The 23,272-nt window shown below is 35.2% G+C and overlaps 1 protein-coding gene across 1 annotated transcript in view; it reads right to left on the minus strand.

The window, feature by feature from the left end:
- Positions 1-23,272, minus strand: part of Ncam2 (neural cell adhesion molecule 2) — a 184,860-nt gene that overhangs the window by 50,798 nt on the left and 110,790 nt on the right. Inside the window, 3 exon segments of the mRNA XM_059277709.1 lie at positions 2,692-2,813; positions 4,435-4,456; positions 4,458-4,555. Of these exon segments, the coding sequence (XP_059133692.1) occupies positions 2,692-2,813; positions 4,435-4,456; positions 4,458-4,555 (242 nt within the window).

Below are 23,272 nucleotides of genomic sequence, written 5' to 3' on the forward strand. Positions count from 1 at the left end.
TGCTGGGATTCCAAATGTATATTTCAACAAAGAAGTGATCAGCACTGAATTTAAGAGAGGAATCCTTCTAACATGACTGGTAGTTTCCTACACATGAGGCCTCATTTGCTTCCTGAATGAATAAGAGGTAACACCTCTTCTACTCAAATGTTTATATATGAGGAACATCAAACACAAGCCCCATTCACACTAACATTTGCCTCCACTGAGTCCCACCATAGTCCCTTAAAATTTTTCTCCATTGTATTACTTTTTGTATTTGTGTTTTAATGAAGAAGTATGTCTTATGCAGTAATATACTTAGTTTTTAGATGCATTCTTAAATAACCAAAAATAATAACGCTTCTAGAATCATTAGAAATAATACAGCACTCTTAAAGTACACAATTTATCCATTAAAACCCAGTAACAATGAAGCTAAAAAAGGCATAGCATGAAAAAAAATAAATGTGCTACTGTCAATTGAAATCACCGAACTACCTGCATGGAATGTAGTGTTTGGGTTACTCTACTATCGATTTATTACATTATACAGTCAAACATAGCTTTAATTTCATGTAAAAATATTCACAGAAAAATATATAGCCACATTATTATTTCATTGTCTTTTAGTGCTCACTCTGGTATTTTATTGCCATCCTTCCTGAGAAGTCATTAATGCCTATCAGTGTTTTGTACCAAAACCTTTCTAGGTGCAATTACAGGTAGGTAACATACATGCAGGACCTATTCTTGTTGAATTAATGATGCAGCTCTGGTTTATGTTCCTTAGACAGAGTGATTCCTTTCTGCATAATTTTCAAATGAGAACTTCCAAGAATCCTCGTCTAAATGGCATACTATTGTCCGATTAGATCTACCTAAAGTCCACAGAGCCTTTCAGAGGCTCACTGATGTAGAGTCTTTATGACAGAGACTGCAAAGACACCCTGCTGCTTTTTATTGCCAGTTTGAAACCTGGAACAGAAAGTGGTCATCCCTAAAAACAGATACAAGCAAACAACACTAGACAGACTCAGTTAGCAGGTTGTGTCTAAATGGGGTGTGTGTGTGTGTGTTGTGTGTGTGTGTGTGTGTGTGTGTGTGTGTGTGTGTATGTGTGTGCCACAATAATAATTAAACAAGAAGATACCATGAATTTAAATGGAATGTGGAAGGCCATGGAAGTTGTTGGAGGGAGGAGGGACAGAGGAAATAATGTTACTGTATATTAATTTAAAAAAAGAACTGCCTTATAAAGGGAATATCAGAATTACATGGGAAAGTTAAAATGGTGTACACTATTGATTATTGATGGTTCCTTAGAAAATCAATTTCATTTCCATGTCTTAATGTAATATTCAATTTGAGAAATTATCATAATTCACAAAATATATTGAAAATGTATTCAAGCACCATAAAACTACATATCTATATAAAATACAAATAAAATTATTTATAGGAAAGTTTTGAGATGCAATCACTCTCAGTGACCATCGGCATCATATATAATAATGAAACAGAAGAAATATATGTAGGAAGACATTGTTGACTCTCTCACAGCAAGGAGAATCCCCTTTCCCAGCCACCTTTAAGAACACCCAAAGCCGTGATGTCTGCAGTCCTTCACTCACTAATTCAAATTACATTTTAATCAAATTATCCCTTTTACTAAACGTCAGCGACCATTCTTTATTTAAATATTAATGATAGATCTATTTCATTATAATAACTTGTTCTTAGATGTGATGTGCTAATATTCCTACCTTCAGCATTTGATTTTCATTGTCAATTTGAAAGCATTAAGAATCATCTTACAAAGGCTAAAGAAATGACTCAATGGGTAAGAGCATTGACTTTTCTTCCAGAATCACCCAATTTGATTTCCAGATCACTCATAGTGGCTCACAACTATCTGTAACTCCAGTATCAGCATATTGTACACTCTTTATAAGCACCAGACACATACATGGTAAAGAAGAATATATGCAGGCAAAACCTCTATACAAAATTAATAAAAAAAAATAAGTTTTAAAAAGAACCACTCAGAAACACATCTCTGGGAATATCTGTGAGAATGTGTCCAAAGAGCTATATAGGCAAAAGGAAGACTCATTATGGTTGATTATGAGTGGTACTGTTTCATGGGCTAGAGTCCAGTATGGTGAAAAGGCCATATCAACATTCCTCTCTCTGCTTCTTTACTTCCAACACAAGGTAAGAGCATGACATGATTTTCATGCCATGATGAACTACTGCTTCTTAAATCATGATCCAAGTTAAATCATCCTTAACTTAAATTACTTTTTATCAGATTATTATATCATTGTTGTTGCAATAATATGGAAAGTTACTAATACATTTTCTACATTATTTATAATGAACCAACAGATATAGACTAATGTACTAAGATCAAGTGGAAAGCAGATAAATCTAGTCACATGAAGAAAAGAACTGTTATATTTTATGTTGTTAAATCACATTGTAGACTAGAATTAGGGTCAAAAACATAAAAATATTTCAAAACCCTATGTTTATTCTTTAATAAAAGAAAAGGTTACAAATATAATAATGGATTTCAAGAGTAGAAAAAATTAACATTTATCCTTTACATTATAGATTATAAATTCATTCCTGACCAATCTTTGAGATCATGGTGATTCATCATGTAGCAGGAAATAAGATACAAAATAATAATCAAAAGATACTTACACTTCTGTATTTCACAATGTATTCTAAAATAGGGGCCCCTCCATCATCTTGTTTGGTTATGCTGATTTTAAAACTCTTCCCACTGCTTGGCTGTCCATGTATGGAAGGAGGACTTGGCTCCCCTAAGAAGGAACACAAAAGTTCTTTATGAACTCCCTCTTCACATTCCTAATGATGCTACTTCTTAATTAAACCAACACCTTATGTACCCCAAATATATGACATTTTACTTGGTTTACTTTAGACATTTTGTCTTTTTGTGTGGCATAACCTGATGCTCACTCATAAAATAAACTTTAAAGTTCAGATAGTTTAGTACAATTTCTATGCTTAAAATGGGAATTTCCATGTTATATTAAAGAGGTTCATTAAATAAGGCCACTGTATACAGAAGAGTTTCATTTAAAATGACACTGTGATCATTTTCTTATAATAATAGCATTTGGAGATAATTAAAAATTAGAAACTAAATTTTCAGCATTAAATTTTAATACACACTTTACATACATTGGATGTATTTATTTATAGAGTTAAACTTTAACTTAAAAATATTATATTTAATAGTTTGCTTACATTTCATAAATTTATGTAATGAAAATTAAATAATTTTCACTTCATTCCCCTTTCTTTCCTGTTGAAAACCATCTCTACCTCTCATCTTTCTCAGTGAGTAACCACAGAATTTAATTAATTGAGTGTGAGAGGAAGTTGTTTAATATGGAAAGGACAGCATATCAGTGGCTACAACACTGAAGAAAAGGACACTCCTTTCCCTAGCCAACAGCCAGTTGTCCCTCGGGGAAAAGTAGGGCTTCGGGAGCATTCCCTCTTTATCCATGATGAAAAGTTAGTGCCCAGTCTCTTATAGGTCTAATGCAGTTAACCACAACCACTGAATGTTACTTTATTCTAACATATAATTCATTTTAAAAATGAAAAATAAAACAATATAAGTTATTTTGCAGTCAAATGGATAAAATAATATCTTCAGTTTGTATAAAATTTAATCAACTTAAATTTTAAACTTAAATTTAAAAGAATTGTATTATGAGAATGGAGAAAGGGGCATCACATGATGGATTCTGAGAATATTGCACAAACTTGGAGAGTACTAATTTATTGTGGCCAATTTTGGTTGACAACAAGCAGCAGATTCATGCCCAGATTTTGCAGCAGCAATGTTCAGTCCTCTTCACTATATTATTGTCTTATATTATAAAAATAATATGAAGGTAATTCCTTTTAATATTAAAAAAAAATTAGATAAACCCAGTTGACTTAAAATTACTCAAAACAGGATAGTTTTGAGAAAAGGCCACAGATGATTATGGGTCTGCTGTAGTCATGTTTATAACAGATTAATTGAGTTTGGTATTCCTTTTCCTTACAGCTCACATGAATTGTAGAATAATAACTGTGTCTCATTAACAGAGAGGACACATAACCATTTTTCTATGAACATATTATAATCTGCAGACATAATCTTATCAATCGCACTATAAATATGTGATATCCTAAGAGCAGATTTAGTTTTTATATTCCACTATGCTCTTTCTTTTCTTCCCAACTTTAGAGAAATGCTGTTTTTGTAGTACAAGATGCCACTAACTCAGAAAAAAAATCAACAGAGAGATAATTCACTTCCCTAAAGTATTGAAATGCTTTTTCTGCATTTAAAAGATCTCATTAAATTCTCAAGAGAAGGATCTGGTGACAGAGAAGAGGGTAGTGATGACTACTTACGGACTGGCAGTGTCTGGAATATTTTCTGTTTTGCTGTAGTCCCCTTGCCCTTTTCCATTTACTGCTGCAACCCTGATTTCATAAGTCGTATTTGGTTCCAGGCTGCTCAAAACAACCATTGCTAAGAAAACAAAACCAAACCAAACTTGAATCCTTAGCAACTGGTGGTGCCATTCATTTTACAATCTCAGAGTGACCTAAATCAGGTCATCTTTTAGCCTATTTCACTCCACTCACTTGCATGTTTTATTATAACTTATTTTCTATTATCTACTGTACCAAACCTGGGTTTATAATTACACACTTACAAAAGGCAGAGCTAAAAATGTACAGAAACACATCTCGAAGGAAATCCATGGTTGCACATGCTAAGCCCCAGGGTTTCACACATAATTTTGAATTTTGCCTCAGGTCTCATAGCACTACCTCTTTATAATTTTCTTTTATTTTTGTCCCTAATGTAGCTTTAAAAATTCTATCATTGTGCCTAGGTGATACTGCTAATATTTGATAGCAAAAAAAAATAACCAATGGAGACACCATCTCACAGCAAACTCCTTGGTTTTATGCTATAATCCCCAAAAATAAAAGAAATGATTTTTAATTAAAACTATCTAGTGGGAATGGTACCTCTTGATTATAATCAATCATCATGCATCTTTATATTACAATCAGTCACAGTCTAAGTTAAAGGGATAATTCATAAGAGGAAATATGATTAGTCATAAACAATGATTAACTTCTACTCAAGACAAAATTTATAAGGTTATTGGTTTCAACTGTGATTAAAACTTGAATTTTATAGACTTTATTTTAATAGAATTATTATTTCTCAGCCGGGCGGTGGTGGTGCATGCCTTTAATCCCAGCACTTGTGAGCCAGGGAGATCTCTGTGAGTTCAAGGCCAGCCTGGTCTATGGAACGAGATCTAGGACAGGCACCAAAACTCCACAGAGAAACCCTGTCTCAAAAAAAAAAAAAAAAAAAAAAAAAAAAAGAATTATTATTTCTCTCAGTAGAAATGTGTTTCAAAGTATACTACAGTTGTCTTTCCCTTATATAAAATACAGAATGCATTATGTAAATTGCCTAACAAGAGATAATTGTTAATGTCAATGCATAATCCAGAGGTCAACTAGAGATTATTGTCACAATTTTTGATCTGATTGACATATAATATTTGGACATACTATCAGAGTACTAAGTGACATTTTTGTACAAATCCACAATGCATAATGCTAACTAAAATGAAAGTTATGAAATCTAATTCTCAAACAATTAATTATTTTTTGATGAATTCTTGAAAATCCTTTATTCTAACTTTTCCTAGGCTTTAACACCATGCATATACTCTAAAAACAGCAGAAAAGATACACTTCCATAATGAAAAGTTTCTATATTTTTATCAATTTCATTATCTGAAAAGAAAATCAAATCTACTTTGGAAAATACATGACCAGTCACCACCTCCTACTATAATGAATGATATCAATGTTAATAAAGGCGACTGACACAGGGAAATACTTGCATAGATAGCAAGAAACATCCGAGGTTAAATATATGATGTCAGAACATGCTAAGACTTGCAAGGTTTTCAGGGAATACTTCCCCAGCAAAACAGCATGGAAATCAATGAATATATAATTTAAACCCCAGAAAAAGTATTTGATTTAATAGGTCAATGCTTAGATGAGAGTAGTTATAAACTTTTATTTTTTTTCAAATGAGCGGGAAACTCATTTGTCTAAGATTAAGTGTAGTATACGGTTAAAGGCTATAATTGCTATTCATGAGGAATGTACCTTCTTAATATAATGTTAGCAATTTCATAAATTATCACTAAACATGAGCTGAACAAGGACAAGAATAGCTGTACAATGGTAGAAAGTAGAACCCCCACAAGGCCTCAATCTTATAGAAAGAACTACAGGTAAGTAACAAATACTAAGAGCAGGAGAAGTTGTTTTCTGCCTGGAAGAACACACCAGTTAAACCAATGGTCAATTTAGAAAATAGGAACATAATTAACATTATACAGATTGAGCAAGTTGTAGGTATGTGTTAAGGATTATATATGTAAGTAACAATAAATAATGGAAAAATGAACCATGAGTGTGAAAGAGAGTAAAGAGAGTTACATGGAAGGGTTTTCGAGAGAGGAAACACAGGGGAAACTGATGTAATTATATAATAATCCCAAAAATCTAAATAAATAAATAAATAATAAATATTAGTTAAAAATTCACTGTATTTTAACAGTTTTGTTATTTACTACATATTGAATTATAATTATATTTCACATAATTATAGTATATAGTTAATATATATTGAATAGAATTTAATGCAATTGAAAGAAAAATGAGTAAATTCTCTAAAAGTAAAGAATGCAAAATATATATTTATTCCTCAAGACACTAATGAATGAGTTCTCTGGACAATCAGTGTGGGCCAGCCTTCAACCACATTCTTCTCTTCCTGGTGGAACAGGACTGCTGCAACAAAGGAGTTCACGAGAGAACCATGATGTAACTAATTAACAGGCTTTGAAGAATCCCAGTACTGACATGTATTGGAGACTGCTGAAAGAAGCCATGGGCTTATTGGCTGGCCTCATCACCCATTGGGATCCACTAACTCTTAGAAACAGACTGTCTCTGAATTCTTAAAATAAATATTTAAAATTAAATATCAGAGTCAAAAAAGTATAGAAGTACATTGAAAGCAAATACAGCTGAAATTATTGTTTTGGGTCAAAGAGTTGCCCATTATTGTACATTAGTGGAAAATAGAATTATTTTAATATGTGGTTATAGATACTAATGGACATTTAGATAGATGATTTACATTAGTGTATCATGCAATAACATATGAGAGATTATAAACTATAGATGCTTCCACCACAGCCAACAACTTTGATTAGCTATTTAATCCTTCTTATTTCTATGATTTAAAAAAAGATGAACCTGTAATAAAATATTACTTTAAGGTGAGTTACTTTTGTTTGTGTTGCATTTGTTTAACTTCGTGAAGCTGTGTTGCTGTGCCTGTCTAAAACACCTGAAAGTCTAATAAAGAATTGAACAGCCAAGGCAAGGCAGGAGAAAGGATAGGCAGGGCTGGCAGGTAGAGAGAATAAATAGAGGAAGAAAACTAGGAGCGGAGATCTAGGAGCCAGAAGAGGAGTACTCCAGCAGCCAGCCACCAGTTACACAGCAATTCATGGAGTAAGAGTAAGATTTACAGAAGTAAGAAAATGGGAAAAGCCCAGAGGAAAAGATAGATGGATACTTTAAAGTTAAAAGTTGGATAGAAAATAAGCCAAGATAAGGCCAGCATTCATAATTAAGAATAAGCCTCCATGTGTGATTTATTTGGGAATTGGGGGAGCAACCCCGCCCCAAGAAGAGCAGACACAACAGCAATGTGAACCTGAAAGCATCATCATGAAGACACGCAGACTATTCTATGCCCATTTTAATCAGGGAACCAGGAGTGGCATAGAGGACATTTTAAATTTAGAGGTCTATTTTTTAATATTTTTGGTTAAAATTGGTAAGAACTAAGCCATTAAATTACCATCATATATATTGCAAGGAAACCTTTAGCTTGATACTGGAACCGTAAAACCATATATTTATATTTTACTGAAACTGTTTGCGCATTTCCAGGAAAATCTCCCACTTCTAGGTGTTGCCTTTTTCAGACACTTCACAGAGACTGTGAAGCCACAGACGTCTGACTGACAATGGGACCCTACTTCTTTAGTTACATGATGCACCATCAAGTTGATTTTGCATATTTCATCACATTAACCTGTTCTACTCTCAATCACCGTTGCTCCATGTAGTGAGTTTCACATCAGAGCAATTTCAGGGCAGAGTAGCAAAGAGGGTAAAAATATGGTCTCAAATATTTTACAATGCTGAGCTGAAACACTCACGGGAAAGTGAATAGTAGGAGGACCTATAGACATTTTTTCAAAATTGTAGGTACCAAGTCTGAAATCCAACCGATTGATGCAAGGTTTCCAAGTCCATGTACAACAAGTCAGTTTGTTTTCAAGTCTGGCCCAATGAAAGCTTGCTCCAATAACCCTTATTATGACTATCCACTTTTTTTGTGAAACTAAAGATTATTTTGTCACATAGAAAGAGTCGCATACATGGTTCAAATTAAAGTGGGAAAAAGAAATAGATGCCAAGGGGGTAATGCCTGAATCTGTAATTTAACTTGCCTTACTTAAAAAAAGAGGATATATACTTAAATCATCCATAATTTTACCAAACACAGTTTCTGAACACCTAAGGTGGAGCCTGAAAGCAAACCACCACTTGAAAAATGCAAGGCTGCCCACTCTGTAGGAGAATTGCACCTCAAACTATGAAGTCAGTTAATAGATTTATTTCCTTCCATGTGCCCATACACTTGGATAATAGAACTATGGACTGATGTGTGGGATGGCTCCTTTCACTATAATTTATTAGAAATTCAAAAGCAAAAATTACAACTCTGTGTAACTAGATTAAAACCTACTATATGTTCTCTAAGGACAAACTGTATAAATGAATGCATATCCCAGCCACATTAAGTCAGCATGACTTGGAAGTCCTACGTTGCTTTGTTAGGTACGAGTTTTATAAAGAAGCAGGTTTCCTTCCCTAATTTAATGTTGTAGTTTGACTGAAATATGATTGAGTTTCTTAAATAACCATTGGATATAACTGCAAAATTCTGCCTAAAAGTGCAAAGTGCACATTAAAATAGTGATATTTAAGTTGGCCCATGGAAGAAAAGCATGAACTTTTTAAAATCGTGGTTTTACAACTATGTAAAATACTAGAACAGGAAAACAGAAATTATATTCTCCTTTCACGAGGCATCAAATTTTACCACTGAGAGTTATAAGGTTTTATTTGTTTTGATACAAACAAATCTTACTCCTTTACTGTCAACAGTCACAGAGGCTACAGAATATTTAAAGCCTTTGGAGAAAAGAAAATGATTAAGAAAACTAATTAAAAGAAGCAGACACCTACAGTATGATTCAATGTAGCTACGTTCTCTTCCGTTTCTTCAATCCTGAATTACTGCTGTGGCTAGCCTGATATTTAGTGTCAGCAGAGGAGATGTTCCTCAGGCTAGAACTACAGCATCTCTGCCCTTAAACGGGACAGATGAGGTTGCCAAGAACAATGAAACAGTCCTGACAACAATGGGGAATTTCAAAGTATGGGTGAGGTATTACCCTGGCTGTTCATCTCCTCACAGAAATCTAAAAATTCATGAAAAACTATGGAGTTTTCCAGTTAATATGCAGTTTGTACTATGTAAACAAAAGAAGTAAAACCAGACATTTAACGTCCATTTTAATTAGCTTAAAAAATGATGACCCTTTTCAAGAATTTGCAAGAGACCGGACTTGTAATGAAAATACACTTCTTTTACTGTTTCTATCCTTAATGCTAACATTACAATATTTTGATTGAGGAATAATCTCATGGCTAATTTAAAACATATCAGTTTTTTATAAATAATTATATATAAACATAAATATTTTTTTCAGGTCAATAATTTTCACTTAATTTCGAAATGAAAGTTTTAATAGGAAATAAAATTGTCTCAAATTCAGATGAAAATAATTGGAACATAAAAATATTATTCATGAAAACTTTGAAAAGTTTTATCAAACAAAATAGTTGATAGATAATTCATACTTAATCATCCTTTGCATAAAGGAAAACCTTACTACTCAAATTAGCATTTTTATCATTTTTATCATCTCTCAGTGAAATTCAGGACCCATCCACCCTTACATATTAGCACATATAGAGGATAGTCTTTTATTCCTTGTCAGTAGTATTTGATTATTTAATTTTTCATTTAACTTTAAATGAATCAATATAATTGTTTTATGAAAAGTAATTGCAAGTTTTTTAAAGATTTTAATACGTACTTAATCATGGGTGTAAATATTAAGAACAGATGAATGTAAGACAGACTGAAGCATGTGAGTGTGGCGTTCAGAAAGAAGATAAAACTCAGAAGGATCTTCATACTTGCACAAAATTAAATCATCTGAGACTATATTATATTATATTCATATGCTGATTTTTGAAAGGATATGAATTGTTTTGTACCTCCTACCATTTGAGAATATAAGAAGACGATATTTTATATGCCAGAAACAGGGCCCTCAATGGAGAGAAACTTGCCAGTACTTTGATTTAAAACTTGCCACCCTGTAGAAGTAGAAGAAATCCAATAAATGGCAGAATATTCATTGTAGAAGCAAGGTGTAGTCACTGAGCCACTGATATCTCAGAACTAATTCCATGGCAGCTATGGTGGATCTTTCGATAATATATATATTTTTGGATCTTGACATTGGTAAAATATGAAGGATTAAAGCTTAGTTTTCATATTAATGCTGGAAGCAGAACTTCCAAGGTTGTGGTGATGACATCTACCTGGTTTCTTCATTCCAGTAGAGTAGTAATTGAGAACAGTAACATTAAAAAAAAAAATACACCTTCCAACAAGAGACCTAAAACTCACCAAGGTACATCCTGGGAAGAAAAGTCAGTTTCACAACCCAAGTACACTGTGCTTCTAGGACAAGAAAGGGAAAAGACACGCTCTAATCAAACTGTTTTGTCAAAGAGAGTTGAATGTATGGTATGAAAATATCTTAATCTGCGAAGTTTATACCTCTATCCACTATGAGTACAAGAGCCAGAGAACAACAGAACCGTATGGACAACTCATGAACTGATACGATGTGAAACCCACTAGATAACAACAAATGCATACTGAAGCTGCGACCCCAAAATGGCAGCCTCACTCATGCCTGGTAAGATAAACATAATTACCTGTCAATGTGAACACTAGAGTGGGTAAGACTAAATCAATTATTCAGACAATGAAATCTTCATCCAATTAATGTTCTCAGAAAACAACACATGGAAAGTATTCATACACAGTGTTCATGTTGAGAGATAGAAAAAAAATGTAAAGGAGGGGTGATCCATTCTGATGATACAGATTTTTTTTTTTTTTTTCAGAAAACCTGCTGGAACTGCTTTGAGATGATACTGTGTACTGACCAAACCGTTCAAAAATGTTTAGACTAGAGAAGCAGAAATGCAAGCTGGCAGAAATTCCTCCTGTAAAGTTCAATTTAAGAGTGGACTCTAGGGAAAATGAGATCTCTTATGAAGAAATAAGCAAGAACATTTGTTTGTTTGTTGACGTGGACTAAATATGTAGCCCTTGCCGGCTAGAAAACTGGGTATGTAGCCCATACTAACCTCAAATTGAAATAGTTACACTTGTCTCTGCTTTCAAGTGCTAGGATTAACGGTGTTCTACCATGCTAGCAAGACAGAGATTTATTTCAATGATGGTTTATTTTACTTTCATTTTTTTATAATTTTATCTTAAAGGCATCTTCATTCATTGCTGTTGAGCCTTGAAAACTGGTTTAGCCATTTCAGAAATCAGTCTAGAGGTTCTATATAAAGCTAAAAGCATAGTTGCTAAATAATCCAGCTATACTTCAACTTCTCACATGCACTAGGGACTATTCCCTACAACAGACATATCTACATATCAGCATTCATTTAGGCTCTATCCATAATACACGTTATGGAACCAGCTTAGATGACCTTCAGTGGATGAATATATAATGAATCTCTGATACATATATATCATGGAATTTTAGAAACCTTTAAAAATGAGATTTTGATATATGTGGGGACATGGATAAAACTGAAATCTATAGTGAATCATTTAACCCAGGCAGGAATTGCAAATATCACGTTCTCTCTCATGTGGATTTTAACTATAACTTTTTAGAGTAATGTGTTTATATTTGAGTCAAAAAGGTTATAATGTCAGTAAAGGTTAAAAAAACATAAACTGGCTGCTCTAAGGAGAACAGATGGAGAGACCTTAAGAAAGATGAGTTTTTATATTGTATTAGGTATAAAAGTATAGAAGACATGAAAAAGTCTAATCAGGAAGAGGAGTACATGGAAGAATAGAAAAAAAGGAAGGAAGAAAAAGGAGTATTCAAAATTAAGACTATGGAGAAAAATATGGAAATCTAATATTTCATAAGAACAAAAACAAAATAAAAATATTTGAAGAGAGGAACCCATAGATGGACAAAACTCCTAAAAAAGCTGAGAGTTGCAAAATACAAATGCCAGTGCCAGGTGTGGGATTAATCAAAAAATCCCCCAACAACACAGGCTATAGCCATTGTTTTTGCTGGCCATCTAAATTTGATGATGATACTATATTGCTAAAGATTTGGCACACTTTTGTTACAATGTAGTGATTCTTTCCTCCCTACCACCTACTGTCAAAGCACAAGTAGGTACTATGCAGGCTGCAGGGGAGGAGTCCTCAACAGTCTTGCCCACCTCAGAATGTTGCAAACTACCATAGTGAAGGTAAGCAACTGCTTTCTGACTGGATTTACGACCCACACTTGTAGATGTAACCAACCGTCTTATTAAATAAGAAACACAGAGCCAATTCAGAGAAGAAAGCCAAGAGGTCAGAACTGCTCTAAGGAGAACAGATGGAGAGACCTTAAGGGTAAGAGCCTTACCCTTCCTGCTTCAGCGATCCTCTGCAGTCAAGAGAGCTCTCCGAAAAGGGGGCTACTTCCTGTATGTTTGTCTTTATAGCCTTTCTGTTCTGCCTTCTCATTGGTTGTAAACCCAAACACATGACCACCTTGTCACTGCCTGACTGTAGAGACTTCCAGGTCTTCTATGGTTGTGATTGAGATTAAAGGTGTGTGTCTCCAGTGCTGGCTGTATCCTTTTACACACAGAGATCTACCTAGCTCTGTCTACCAAGTGCTGGGATTAAAGGCACGTGCCACCATCACCACCACGCTCTTGCTATGGCTCTAATAGCTCTGACTCCCAGGCAACTTTATTTATTCACATACAATTAAAATCACATTTCAGTACAAATAAAATACCACCATACACACTAAAGGAAGAAACATAGGCCTAGTGCTATAAATCTATTCAACAACCCAACACTGAAGAGGTAGGGTAGTTGGTACCAGAGGGGGAACCAATAAATGTCATTTTGCTAAATTATCATAGTATTAAATTAACCTAAATTTGAATCCCTATGTCTACACACTAGTATAAACAATGAACAACATCCTAGTGGATGACAAATGGGTCATTGAAAATATCAGAAAAGGAATTTTAAATTTCAAAGAACAAAGTTTAATTAAACTTACACATAACAGAACCTGGGAATAAATGGAAAGCAACACTAAGATGTACATTTATAGCTATAAATGACTAAGTTAAAAGGAGATCTAAAGTGAATAAATTAATGATGTAACTTAGTTCTTAAAAATACAATAAAGAACAATTACAAGACAAACCAATTAGTACAGAGAAAATAATAAAAATCAGGACAGCAATAATGAGATGGGAAAGAAAAGAACAAGGAATCAGTGAAAACAAAGAATTGTTTCTTTGAAAAGCCAAATCTGATTAAAAATCTTTATTCAAAACAATGCAAAGAAAGAAGAATAAACACTAAACGTGGAGATAAAATGAAGTCATTAAAACAGATACCCAATTAATTCAGAATACCATTATGATACACTAAAATTGTATTTTAATACATTGGAAAGCCTATGAAAAGTGAAAAGCAATTCTAATGCATATGCCATATCAAAATAACCAAAGGTTATTTTAGTATAAACTGCTTGAACAATTTAAAATAATCAATGAGATTAAAGCAGCTATAAAGTGCTGCCCAAGTATACAGTCACAGAAAGAAGCAAATCGAGTTTTAAAGAAGCAACCGTATAGCTCCTCTAAATTTCCTGTAAAAGACAAAAGAGGAAAACCATATTTCATATTATATAGCCAGAATTAACCTGCTGTCACTCCAGAAAAATGTCATAAAGAAAAAGATAGCCCAAAATTCTCAATAAATATTTGCAGACTGTGTTTAACAACCCATCAAAAGGTCATTTCCAAAGACCAAGTAGTTAGGTTCATTGAAGACATAAAAGCATGATTCAGCAGCATAAATCAGTAACCAAAAACTATCACATTGACTCAATGGCAGAAATCTCATGATCTTATCAATACCTGTAGAAAAGGTTCTTTACAATATCCATTAGTCCTTCTTCAAAAAAAAAAAAAAGAAAGAAATTAGAAATAGGAGAAACATAACTCAACCCAATAGAGACTATATAAAACAACATCAAAGAGAATGTTGGAAAATCAAATCATCTTCACTTATGTAATGACTAAGCAAGGATGTTCACTCTGTCCACTCCTATGAAGTGCAGTGTTTGAATACTTAACAAGTGCAAAACAACCATGAAAAGAACTAAAATGGATAGGAAAATGAAACGGTAAGCTCAAATTATCCTGGTATGCACATACTATGGAGCTATGCATAAGAAACTAAAGACTACAGCAGAAAATTCATGGAAATAACAAACAGTTGCTCAGAAGTTTCACAGAAACTTCATGGTAAAGGTTGAGATAAGTGGTTGAGTGCTCAGTTCTAAATGAAACATCTATATTAAACCCATCCTACAGTAGGAGTTGTCTTCTAGGCACAAAAGGCTATTATGAGTGACATTCCTGAAAAAAAGCTGTGTCTCTATGTGAATGACAAGCTCCTGGAAGGAGTCTGTGTCTTCAGAGAATGATGGAGTGATTGAAATTGCTGTATTGGAGAGAGAGTGAAAATAGACTAGTTTTAGTCAAGAACTCTATATGTGAACTAACATCTTCTGATAATAAACAAAAATCTCTTACAAGCTATTAACGTAGTAGAACACTAGCTTCTACCAATCCAAGGCTTGCAGTGGAAGGATTGGGATGCGAACCTAGCCACAAAACCTTTGACCTATGCTGTGGGATGGTTTGTATGTCAAATGTGTTGCTGATTGGTCAATAAATAAATCACTGATTGGCCAGTGGCCAGGCAGGAAGTATAGGCAGGACTAACAGAGAGGAGAATTGAGAGAACAGGAAGCTGGGTGTGGGAGACACTGCCAGTCGCCACCATGACAAGCCTCATGTGAAGATCCTGGTAAGCCACAAGCCACGTGTCAAGGTATAGACTTATAGAAATGGATTAATTTAAGCTGTAAGAACAGTTAGCAAGAAGCCTGCCACGGCCATACAGTTTGTAACCAATATAAGTCTCTGTGTTTATTTGGTTGGGTCTGAGTGGCTGTGGGACTGGCGGGTGTCAGAGATTTGTCCTGACTGTGGGCCAGGCAGGAAAACTCTAGCTACAGACCTACAATTTGTCCCGCCTACAAGACGTGCTAGGTTAAAGGTGTTACAGAGCTTATGGAGGTGGCCAAGCTACGGCTGGTCCAGCCTGAGACCCATGCCACAAGAGGAGCCCCCTGCCCCACATGGCACTACCTGGAGTGCCAGAACCAGAGGCTGATTGCCCAGAGACCTAGGATAGATCCAAATACAACTGGCAAAAAAAAAAGTCAATGAAGTGATTCCTCATGACACTCTGCTAAACCCACAGACCAGAGCCTAGCATAATATTCACCAAAAATGCTTCATCCTGCAACTAATGAGAGCAGATGGAAAGACCCACAGACAAACAATGAGGAGTCAGGGGAATCCTACAGAAGAGATGGAGGAAGGATTGTAGGAACCAGAGGGGTCAAGAATACCACTAGGAAACTGCCTACATAATCACCTAACCAGGGCTCATAGGGGCTCACAGAAACTTAACTAACAATTTGGGAGACTGCCTGGGTCTATGCTAGGTCCTCTGCAAATATTCTATGGTTGTGTAGCTTGGTGTTCTTGTGAGACAACTAACATTGGGAGCACGGAGATGTCTCTGACTCTTGCCAGCTTTGGGGACCCTTTTCCACATACTGGGTTGCCTCATCCAGCTAGAACATAAGCAGATATGACTAATATTATTTTAACTTGATATTCTGTGTTTGGTTGATATCCCTAGGTGCCCTGCCCTTTTCTGAAGGAAAAGGAGGAGGATTGGGTATAGGGCTGAAGGGAGGTAAGGGGGCCCTAGGAGGAGAGGAAGGAAGGGAAACTTGACAGGGCTGTAATATATGAGAGATGAATAAATGAAAAAGGAAAAAAGAACCAAGGTCAGATAGCATCTCAGGTCTATAAAAACGTTGCCCCCTTTTCTGGTGCACGTTTATCTTTGGTGTTCCCACCAATGTATTTTTAAATTGCCTTAAATTATGACTTTCATTGTTCTGTTAAACTATAAAACCCTACAGAAACTGCTTCCACATTGGAACATGGAATGTGGGATGACTTAAATTTATGTTTCTGGGGCATGGTCACTCAAAAGGGCTCCAGAATAGGCTAGCTAGTATTCCACTAAAGTTGAGAGCTCTGATTTTTCACATTGATACTATTGAATGCATGAACTCATAGCAGCTAAGGGTTACCTTCAGAAGATCAAGCCAGCCAATATCCTGTGGCATATATGTTTATATTACATGCATACTCAACACACATGCTCACATGAGCATGCACAAACTCATGGACATATACACATACTCAGTTAAACACATAGACACATACATACAAACTCACATAGACTCACACACATACAGACACATACACACATATATACACACAGACACTCACAGATACACACCCTCACACAGACACACAGAGACACACAAATATGCATACACAGACAGACAGACAGACAGACACACACACACACACACAGACACACACACAGGTGGTAAAAATAAGAAAGTGGTGCTGGGAGGAATGAATGAAAGAAATAGAAGAGAGATGAATGCAGAAAAGAAAGTAAAATGGTAAATAAGGTCAAAATATATTATTTTCTTTTATGAAAATATCCTTATAAAACCCTAATTACGTATGGCTAATAAACAGCAGTAAATAGTATATTTAAATAATAAATTATGGGGAAAGAAATTTTATGGTAAAACATCTACATTCATTGGTTATTACCATAAGAGTATTTCATGCAAACTGAAATTATTGCACTTACTAAAACTCCCACAATGCTTCTGAAGTTCATAAAGAAAAATCAAAGCCTGCTATTTGTTGTTCAGAGAATTAAAATCTACAAGGCACACTTCCAGTGGATACAAAGATTAGATTTTGGAAAAAGAGGAGAAATGAATTAGTCTTGTTTCCAAAAGTTTTCAGTTGGGACATTTTGATGACGTCATGTTACTGTAGTCAGGAAGTTTTTCTTCACTCTAACGGCAAGAGTGTTCTCTTTAAAAAGACAATGATTGATTGGAAGATTATGTGGAGTTTGAGGAAGAAATCATGCAATCTAATTTGTTGTACCAATTTACAATGCTGATATAAAAAGATTCAAATTCTCCCTCATGAAATTCACTTGTCTTTAGTGGAGCTTAATAAAATGCAAAGGGGAATAAATTACTAATACTAATTGGTATCCAAAGGCAAATGTGTGATAATTTCCTCCTATATCTAGAAAAGGAAAATGTGTATCAAGTCTATGAAAATGCAAATAATGGCACTAACACCTGCTTAATGACAAGGGCAAGAACAACCTGTTTCTTTTACATAATTCATTTTCAATTTATCAGGAAATTTGAATACTTGACGTCTGCTGAACAGCCACAGAACAGGTGTTTTCTACTGAAATCCTTGCTGTTTTAAAGTTGTTTGCATCTAAAAGAACATAAGGGCAGATCCCTACACTGAACTAATCTAACTGTAAATCCGATTTTTTTTTTTTTTTTTGGTGAGGCTCAAAGCTCACAATATTTAATCCTTTCAAGGAGAATACTATCTTTTTAAGTAGCAAGAACTGCAGGGAAGTTTTGAAAGAGCTGAGAATAGTTGTTCTTGGAAACAGGGATGGAGCTTGGCTAACAATGATGAAGTCTTGGATTCAATCCCAGTGCTAAAATGCATATTGTCCTGAGCACAATCATATGGACTTCATGGAGGTATTCACAGGCATTATATATAAGAGAGTTAGTAACTTCTCAGGTAGTCAAATCACATCTCAAATAGAGTAAAACAAAGTTGGGATGTGGAATTTATACTTTATATTTGAATATACAGGACAAATAAATAAAGCAATGTGCACAAACATATACACATATTTAAGTAATTTAATATGATTAAACAATTGTGTGTTGTACTCTTGCTGACTTTAACATTATATATAGGTATTTGATCATTGGTACACTAAATTTTTATCCTTATTCAATAATTTAATGATTAAATTATATATATATATATATATATATATATAACACAAATTGGGAGGTAGGAGGTGGGTTGGGGAATAGTTGGAGTTTAAAATAGTAAAAATACATATTATGAAAATATTTTTAATTAAGTTCCTCTTAATTTATTTTACATTTAATTATAATTGAGTCCATTTAACCTCTCAGGTAGTAGCTATGCCCAAATAAAGCTTGTGTCTTCTTCACAGGCACTGGGTATCAGAAAATCATTAAAGTAGACGATGAAAACATATTTTGTACTTTCAATGACAAATTCTATGCTTTTGTAAAATGTAGGGAAAAAAAAAAAAACAAGTACCAGTGTGAAGGTTCAGCAAGTCTTCGCAAGCATTTTTAGTTGCATGTCAACAGTACATATACAATTCTGAATAATGACTCTAATGAAGGAAGACACTGAAATGTAAATACAATCCATAGCTGAATAGGGAACATACTTTATATTCCTTAAACTTTCATTGCATGCACTTACTGTAATAGAAAAATCATAAATAATCTTCATAGGTATAATTAGCAAAGATTACATATGCTGGTAATTATTTAAATTTTTAACATACATGGAATTTAAGGGAGCATTTTTAGGGTGTGCTGACAAGCAGTTCACTATCCAGGTAACTGAGATGGACCCACTCACAAAGATTAGTCACTGGCATTAAAATTTTCCGTCATACATTTAAACTATACTTCTGACGAATTTTAAAGTGTCTATAGAGTCTACACTTGAGTGTTGAGAAGAGCGCTTCATGTCAGGTTCAGAGAACTAGGAACTTGCACAACTTCCTGCAGGTTAAATTTCTACACAGTGTTAATACCACATTCATATATTCTCAGTAGTTACAGATGCCATATTGGCACTTATTACCATCATTTCTTCAAAGTGTTCTTCTAATTACTAAAATCAAGTACGTACAGGAAAAATCATGAATTTTACTTCATAGATAGTTATTTGATAGGTGATCTCATATAAGAGATCAGTCTTTATACAGAATTAGTACAGGCTTGTGTCTTCACCTTATGTATGTGAAATAGTTTTTAACAGTTGAGAAATTGCTTTTTGTTGTTGTTGTTTTAGATTACTATTATTATAATTATTATTATTATTGTTAAGAGATTTTTTATTCATTTTACATACCAACCACAGATTCCCCTGTCCTCCCTCCTTCCACTCCCCAGCCTTCTCCCCAACCCACCCCTGATTCCCACATCCTCCAAGGCAAGGTCTCCATGGGGAGTCAGCAGAGCCTGGTACATTCAGTTGAGGCACTGCACAAAGTGTCTCATCATAGGCAGTAGGCTCCAGAAAGCTGACTCATGCACTAGGGACAGGTCCCAGTCCCACTGCCTGGGGGCCCCCTATACAGTTCAAGCTCAACAACTGTCTTGCCTATCCAGAGGGCCTAGTCAAGTACTATGGGGGCTCCTCAGCTATTGGTCAACAGTTCATGCATTTCCACTAGTTTGGCTAGTTGTCTCTGTACTTTTTACCATCATGGTCTTGATGTTCCTTGTTCATAGAATCCCTCCTATCACTCATCGATTGGACTCCTGGAGCTCTGCCTGGCACCTGGCCGTGGATCTCTGTATTTGCTTCCATCAATCACTGGATGAGGGCTCTATGATGACAGTTAGGGTATTCAGCCATCTGATCACCAGAGTAGGCTAGTTCAGGCACCCTCTCGACCATTGCCAGTAGTCTAAGGTGGGTTCATCCTTGTAGATTTCTGGGAACTTCCCTAGCACTCTGTTTCTCCCTATTCCCATGATGTCTTCATTTATCATGGTATCTCTTTCCTTGCTCTCCCACCCTGTCCCTGTTCCAGCTTGAACCTCCATTCCCCTATGTTCTAGATGCTCCTCAACTGAAGAATGGATAAAGAAAATGTGGTATATATACACAACGGAGAGAAAAACAATGACATGAAATATGCAGGCAAATGGATGAAACTAGAAAATAATCATCTTGAGTGAGGTAACCCAGACTCAGAAGGACAAACATAGTATGTACTCACTCATAAGTGGATACTAGATATAAAGCAAAGGATAACCAGACTGCAACCTACAGCTCCAGGGACACTAGCTAGCAGGGAGGACCCTATGAAGGATGCATGGATCACCCAGTGAAGGAGATGAGAGCTACATGATCTACATCAAACTGAGGGTGAGGGAAATAATGGAGGGCAAGGGATGGGGAATGAGAAATTGTTATGAAATTATTTCACTTTTTTTATTCCTATGTTAGTATGTAAATACTTTTAACCATATGGTTTAAATTCATTATATTAAAATATACACACGTACACATAAACTCACACACACACACACACACACACACACACACACACACACACACACATTCATGCACACATACCCTGACTTACTCCTTAAAAAAAAATGGATACAACGAAAACAGTACCAAATATTCTTGTTTTGAATTTTACCAGGCAGAAACTCCTCTGCAACATGCAAATCAGGACAAAATCACTTTCCCTGAAAATAGGGAATTAGTGTGGATTACATTCCACTCCTCTTCTTGCAATTCATGAGTTTATTATACTTGCATTTAACAGAGACAGAAGAACTTTATAGTCAATTTCTACTTTACCACATGAAATATATATGTTTTAAAAGGCTAGCTTTTTCCTTCAAGCACATTTCTGTTGAAAATTTTCTAATCACAGAAAATATTCCTGTAATGAATTTTTAAAGCACTAACGCCCATTATGAGTAGTAAATTCGTATAGGTTTAAAGATAACTCTGAACACTGATTATTTAAAATTGTTTATGTAAAAGTGAAATCATATCCTTTGAAAGAAGGAAATTCAGATTGGTATGAGAAACTATAAACAACTGGATTAAAAGCATCACTGCAGGATATACATGTTGAACTATAACTCGTAATGATATCACAATAACTTTTCTTTACTGAGAGGTAACAGACCATATATAGTTCTTCTTATGGAATAGCCATGTCTACTGAAGTGTAAAGGGGCTCTCAGTTACCTCCAAAGAACAATCTAGGTCATTCCAACCTATACCTAGGAACTGGGATATCACAATATTAAAAAAAGGTGAATTATTACTGTAGCTCTATAGTACAGCTTGAAGTCAGGGATTGTGATGCCTCCAGAGGTTGTTTTATTGTACAGGATTCTTTTGGCTATCCTGGGTTTTTTGTTTTTCCATGTGAAGTTGAGTATTATTCTTTCCAGGTCTGTGAAGAATTGTGTTGGTATTTTGATGGGGATTGCATTGAATCTGTAGATTGCTTTTGGTAAGATTGCCATTTTTACTATGTTAGTTCTGCCTATCCATGAGCATGGGAGATCTTTCCATTTTCTGACATCTTCTTCAATTCCTTTTTTCAGGGACTTAAAGTTCTTGTCATATAGGTCCTTCACTTGCTTGGTTAGTGTTACCCCAAGGTATTTTATGTCATTTGTGGCTATAGTAAAGGGTGATGTATCTCTGATTTCCTTCTCCGATTTTTTGTCCATTGTATATAGGAGGGCTACTGATTCCCCAGGTGGATCTCTGGGAGTCCAATTAGCGAGAATGAGGAGGGTTTATATGAGAGAGAATTGTTGAGACCAAGGTCGGATAAAGCACAGAGACAAATAGCCAAACAAACGGAAACACATGAAATATGAACCAATGGCTGAGGGGTCACCAACTGGATCAGGCCCTCTGAGTGGGTGAGACAGTTGAGTGGCCTGATCTGTTTGGGAGGCATCCAGGCAGTGGGACCAGGTCCTGTGCTCATTGCATGAGTCGGCTGTTTGAAACCTGGGGCCTATGCAGGGTCCCTTGGCTCGGCCTGGGAGGAGGGGACTGGACCTACCTGGACTGAGTCCACCAAGTTGATCTCAGTCTGTGGGGAAGGCTTTGCCCTGGAGGAGATTGGAATGGGGGGCGGGCTGGGGGGAAGGTGAGGGGGCCGGGGGGGGGGGAGAACAAGGGAATCTGTGCCTGTATGTAGAACTTAATTGTATTGCAAAATAATTTTTTTTTTTAAAAAAAAAGGTGAATTAGTGATTATGAGCCCATTCCAGCTTGCTTTGTCTATGACTCACCGTTTAGAATATGTGTCTGTTCTGTATCATAAAATGCACACTAAGAAACTTTTCTACAACACATCAATAAGAATACAATAAGAGAGTACGTATACTATACTCATCAATATGGTCTACTCTTAGTTGGAGGTTAAAAATGAGAGGGAAAGCAGAAAGAGAGAGGAGAGACAAGAGAGAGAATGGAAAGACAGAAAGAGAGAGAGGAGCAAAGATAATGTTCCATTTAAGACCCTGGGTGATGGAATGGCAGATGTGTGTCAGCATACTGGGACATTCTATTAAATTCTTTTATGTGAACATAAAAGTACATAATTCCTCATTAAGTTAGATCATGTCCAATTTTTTTCTGAGGAAATGTATAAGTAAGACAAAAAGATATAAATGAAATAAAACATAAATACCTTAAAAATTTATAATTTAATATATCAAGTTATTTATAAAAATAAGATTAAAATAGTGAAAAAAATTGCTTT

This window comes from Peromyscus eremicus, chromosome 12 (genome assembly GCF_949786415.1).
Source record: "Peromyscus eremicus chromosome 12, PerEre_H2_v1, whole genome shotgun sequence".
NCBI classification, from domain to species: domain Eukaryota; kingdom Metazoa; phylum Chordata; class Mammalia; order Rodentia; family Cricetidae; genus Peromyscus; species Peromyscus eremicus.